The sequence below is a fragment of the Chlorocebus sabaeus genome, chromosome 1 (genome assembly GCF_047675955.1).
Source record: "Chlorocebus sabaeus isolate Y175 chromosome 1, mChlSab1.0.hap1, whole genome shotgun sequence".
NCBI classification, from domain to species: domain Eukaryota; kingdom Metazoa; phylum Chordata; class Mammalia; order Primates; family Cercopithecidae; genus Chlorocebus; species Chlorocebus sabaeus.
In genome coordinates, this window is record NC_132904.1 from 16,823,511 (window position 1) to 16,829,182 (window position 5,672).

A 5,672-nucleotide genomic window follows, 5' to 3' on the forward strand; every position below is an offset into this window, starting at 1 on the left:
GCTAGGGCAATCAGGCAAGACAAAGAAATAAAGGGTATTCAGTAAGGAAAAGAAGAAGTCAAATTGTCCCTGTTTGCAGATGACATGATTGTATATTTAGAAAACCCCATTGTCTCAGCCCAAAATCTCCTTAAGCTGATAAGCAACTTCAGCAAAGTCTCAGGATACAAAATCAATGTGCAAAAATCACAAGCGTTCTTATACACCAATAACAGACAGAGAGCCAAATCATGAATGAACTTCCATTGACATGGGAATGAATAAAAACTGCAAAACTCTTCAAAAATAAACATTTGAAATACCTAAGGGATATACTGTATTTAGGAATTAGAAAACCCAGTGTTGCTGAGATGTTAATTCAAGATGATTTATGGATCCAACTTAAAATGAATAAAACTGCAATATGCTCTTTTTGATGTGTTCCTTCATCTAAAGGGATAAGAGGAACCCGTGTTGCATCTCTTACTGTCATCCCTTCCAATACACCTTAAATGTGAATTAAGTTATCCTGTGTTTCATAAAACTCAGTTATCAGCTGAATAAGACAGTGACTTCAGTCCTTGCCACACAAAACAGAAGAAATACCCAGCCAACAACTGCCTGAATTCCTGACTCACAAAATTTTGAGATAAAATAAAATGATGGTTGTTTGGAATCACAAAAACTGTGGAGCCCTGCACCATATATGAAGACAGGACGAGAATAAAAAGTGGCACCTCAAGGTGTGGTGTTTCCATAACAACAATTTAAAGTATATGGAACTGGCTTTAGTATATAAAACTAAGGGCTCCCGGGATATTGTATGTAAAGGCTGAAAATACAGACATAACTGTTTTGGAGGCTGTAAAAAAAGTGAGTTGCTATCTAGTGATGAAAACATTTAGTAACTCTGTCACCTATAGTAAGGTAGCAAATTAAAAAAATGTACTTTAACGAATAGGTGGATTTGACTAAAATTTCCAAATAGAATATTGAAAGTTACAGCTGTTTATTATAGCATTGTATCTTATAAGAAGTCAGATTTTTAAAATAATACTACTTAAAAGATTAACTGTTATATTTTCAGACAGAATTTACAAGAAACATAAAACAGTCAGAACTTGCTGGTTTCAAAGATGAAAATGGTTTCCCTTTCCAGTCTCTGCAAAGAGCTAAGTACTCTGACAGTAAGAGAGGTCATCCAAATAAAAGTCGTTTCGAACTTGTGGATGTACAGACACCATGAATAGACTTCAGAAAATTTTAATGGTGTATATCATAAGTACCTTAAACTAGACAAACATCATTCTAGATTCTTAAGAGTATTATCTGACTGCACATAGAGTTTCAGCTCAAGTCTGAGAAGGGCTAGTTTCAAAGATATTTGTGAATATGGTGCTTGTATATTCCACAAAGTCTTTAAATAAATTACACAGAAGGAAACACCATAGCCTTCCCTTTTGAACAGGAGCATCTATTTTAATTACCTATTCCTCCCTTTCTCCACTCTGTGCTGGGAATACAGGAGAAATGTCCTGTCTCAATAGATGTGTCATAGAGAAAATACATAATTTAAAATATACACAATAGGACCTGCACCCAAGCAGCCCCACTCTCAGTTCTGGATATAGAGGTTGAGATCTTGAACTTCAAACAGATGCCATGATGGGACAACTTCTTAACTGAGCTTGGAGCATCTAAATCCTGTCTTCCCACTTTGGGATCACAAGAGTTTTTCTACAGAATTTCTCATCTCTGAATTTCTCAATGTGTATATAAAAGGATTCAACATGGGTGTGATAACAGAATAAAACACAGTCAGGAATTTATCAATAGGAAAGTTTGAAACAGGTCTCACATATATGAAAATACAGGGAACAAAAAACAGGACAACCATGGTAATGTGGGAGCTGCAGGTAGACAGGGCTTTACGCCTCCCTTCCTGACTGTAAGTTTTAAGGGAGTTTAGGATGACCCCATAGGAGATTAGCAGAAGGATGAAGATGACCATACAGATTGCTCCACCATTGAAAACCACCATAAGGCCTAGAAAGTAGGTGTCAGTGCACGCCAGTTCCAATAATGGGTACATGTCACAGACAAAGTGGTCAATGACATTGGGGCCACAGAAAGGCAGACTGTACACAACTGCAATTTGAAACACAGAATGCAGAAAACCTCCAGTCACAGTTACCACCAAGAGAAGGATGCAAACCTGTCGATTCATGATGGTCAAATAGTGCAGTGGCTTACAGATGGCCACATAGCGATCATAGGCCATCACCACCAGAAGGAAGACGTCAGTACCACCAAACAAGTGGTCTATAAACAGTTGGCCCATGCAAGCTGGGAAGGAAATAGTCTTTATATCACAGAGTAAGTCTACAATCAATATGGGAGAAATGGTAGTGGAATACGCAGCATCTACAAATGACAGGCAGGCAAGGAAGAAATACATTGGGGAGCCCAAGGAAGGGCTGGCAATAATAGTCACCACAATGAGCAGGTTCCCCACCATGGTCACAATATATGTGAGTAAAAACATGACGAATAATGCTTTTTGCACACCAGGATCCTGAGAGAAGCCCAGGAGGACAAATTCTGTAATATTGTTATTCTGTCTCATTTACTCTTCTTTCCAACTTGTATCAGAGGTGAGAGCTCAGGAGAACAGAACCTGTAATGAAATAGTGAACAAGAATATGATCACATCCATTGTGTCACAGAGCACATCTTCATTATTGTATCCTCAATAGTGATTTACACACAATAAACATGCAGTAAGTCTCTCTTGTGTTTCTCATCCAAAGAGTCCATCTTCCCTTGACGAGTCTATTTCTCCACAAAGATTTTAGTTTCTGCGACAGGTAAAGGCTTCTACCTCTAAGTTTTAGTGAATATTCTATACAGAAGAAGTGTTAAAGTCCCAAAAGTCATTCATACATTTTATAACTTATTTAAAACATTTTTCTTGGCACAGAATTCAGCTATGATGAATAGTCAACAGGTTCTTGGTCTCAAATAACTTACTCTCTGCTTGTGGTAATAAACTCTAAATAAATAGACATAGATTTAGTCCTTTGTGTGTGTATGTATGGTATCTTTATAATATGATCTGTGCAAGAATAACATCTTCTGAAATACGTCACTCAGTACTCTGGCCTTCTACTATTAGACCTTCATTCCTTCATACTTCATGCCTCGAAGTATGTTCAGTCTTTATTAGTCTTTCATTAAATGTCAGAAGACATGACTCTGAAATGTATAAATAGCTATGATATTATTCATCACATTGTTCCCTGTAGTGATTACTTGGTCTGACTCGTTGTCCAACTTATAAGGAGCTGTGATTCTCTCCATTTTATCCTTGCCTATACCCCAATTTTTTCACCACTTACATACAATATCTTAATTTTAATTAATTTGAATTCAAGTGAACTAACTCATGACTATCACCAACTAACAAATATGCCGTGTTTTTTTTCATGAATTCTTGAGATGAGCTAGGTAGTGAGAGAGGAGAAAATAGACACTGTAGAAAGAGGTACAGAACAGTAGGACATGGTTTTATTCATAACACTATTTAGACACCAAGAGTACTCAAAAATAGAATCTTAGTTACCAGATTCCAAAAAGAAGCATATTCTAAGAGAAATTCCACATTCCGTGTAAAAAGGCATGGATTTGAGCCATTTTAATGCATTTACAAGTCTGTCTCAGTTTACTCACTGGAAAACAATGGGATTAAATTTGAGAAATTCAGAATCCTTTCTAGTCAACTATCTATAGAACTATTAGTGCATCTCTCCTTTATGGTATTCTGCTGACAATTTTTTTTCTTTTTTTATAAATATATAATTAAATAAAAATTTCCAAGCTCATGACTGGTACATGAAAAATGGTTGTCTGTGGGACAATGGGTTCATTACAGTGAGTACTGACTATAAGCTTCTCACTGAGTATGTACCTATTTAAGATCCAAGACATCTTCAAAGAGAAAGTATAGCATGTTGTGAATAATGTAGACACTGGAGCCACGTTTCTTCAGCTACAACCTCATGTTCACCATTTTTTATGAGACTTTGGGCCATTTACTAAAGCTCTCTGACCCTTACTTTCATCATTTGTAGAATGGGAATCCCAATAGTCCTTACCTCTTAATTGCTTAATTTTCAGCAATTAATTTTGAACTCAATGAACTAACTGTTGATTTATAAAAGTAAAGTGCCTAGAACACTGGCTGGCACCTAGTAAGGACTCAATCAATTATAGTTATTATCAGTGTTATTGAATGCTTCACTTTGAAGATAGAACAAATCATGTGAATCTCTGTCAACTTGGAAAGATTTATAGACATAGTCTAAGTTAAAAAGAATAAAACACTTATAATTCAGGGAAACCTTTTGAGGCACACAATAAAATTGTATGTCTTAGGAATTAGATATTTAATTATGTATGAGTAGTGATTTTACCATAATAAAATATACCTTAATGAGAAGCAAGCAGAATTCTAGTAAAAAAAAGTTGAACTGATCATCAGCGGGAGAGCTAAATGGTAGAAAATGAAAGAAAAAGGGGTCAAATCAGAAAAAAAGAGAAGTTATAGTAAATACATTAATATTCACAAGAAATAAGATGATTAATTTCATAATTAAGTAAGGCAAATTAGCTGGGCATGGTGATACACACCTGTTATCCCAACTACTCAAGAGGCTGAGGTGTGAGAATCACTTGAACCCAGGAGGCAGAGGTTGCAATGAGCCAGGATCATGCTACTGTCCTCCAGCTTGGGTGACCGAGCGAGACTATCTCAAAAAAAAAAAAAAAAAAAAAAAAGGTGAGGCTAGTTTTCTGCTAAAAATCTTCTTCAGAAAAATTTATTTTAATGAGGAACTACTGGAAGCACAACCTCCTGTGGGTCCCTGGTGACTCAGAAGGCTTTGGGAATAGCCATAACAAATAGACACAGACCAGATCCTAGTAAAAAGAAAAAAGAAAAGAAAATTCAAAAAGAAAAATAAAAAAAACATTGATCTCTTAGTGTCTCTAGATCTGACAGTTAAGGACAAACTTAAAGAAAAGAGAACAATGGGACAAGTCGAGATACAAACACAAACTTTGTGATATTCACTGCTGAGGAAAACTACAGTATTACTAAACCTCAAGTGTGGACAAGATGATTCCGTTTACATAGATCTGACAGTGGAGGAGGATATATGCAGAGACAGTTTGAGCTTCCCTAGAACCCAGTTGTGATAAATGTTCCACATGTCTCATTCACATTACCACTTCCAGCTGATTCTAGAGTTCTGTCATTGTTGAAGTTATAGACTAACAAAGGCACATCTGTTGAAGAACACAAGGGTGTAATAAAACCTATAGCTCATTCTCTTTTTTTCACATCTTACTTGCTGCAAGATTTAGTTCCTTTTCTCTCTTTAATCATCAATGATAAATTTCACCAGGATAAATCTTCTCTTGGGCAGTTTAGATGTTTACTTGTAAAAACCAGGATATGTAAACTATCCTCTTTAGCTTAAGTCATAAAAGATTTAATACTTTAAAAACTGAAAGATGATATTACTAGGCACTCAACATAAATAACTAAGTTAACACTTTTCTAGACAAAAACAACAACACAGCTTGCTAGAAATGTGGCTTTTTCGAAGGATAAAATCCCATAGTAACAAAAA

At 35.8% G+C, this 5,672-nt stretch overlaps 1 protein-coding gene across 1 annotated transcript; it reads right to left on the reverse strand.

Moving 5' to 3' along the window:
* Window positions 1–1,702: 1,702 nt before the first annotated feature.
* On the reverse strand, window positions 1,703–2,658 carry LOC103235822 (olfactory receptor 4A8). The gene has a single exon (XM_037997623.2). The coding sequence runs from the start codon at window positions 2,603–2,605 to the stop codon at window positions 1,703–1,705; it is 903 nt and encodes a 300-aa protein (XP_037853551.2). The 5' UTR covers window positions 2,606–2,658.
* Window positions 2,659–5,672: the final 3,014 nt, after the last annotated feature.

What these genes read in the sequence shown, in the direction of transcription:
- LOC103235822 (XM_037997623.2), bottom strand. Translation starts at nt 2,605, where the DNA reads ATGAGACAGAATAACAATATTACAGAATTTGTCCTCCTGGGCTTCTCT.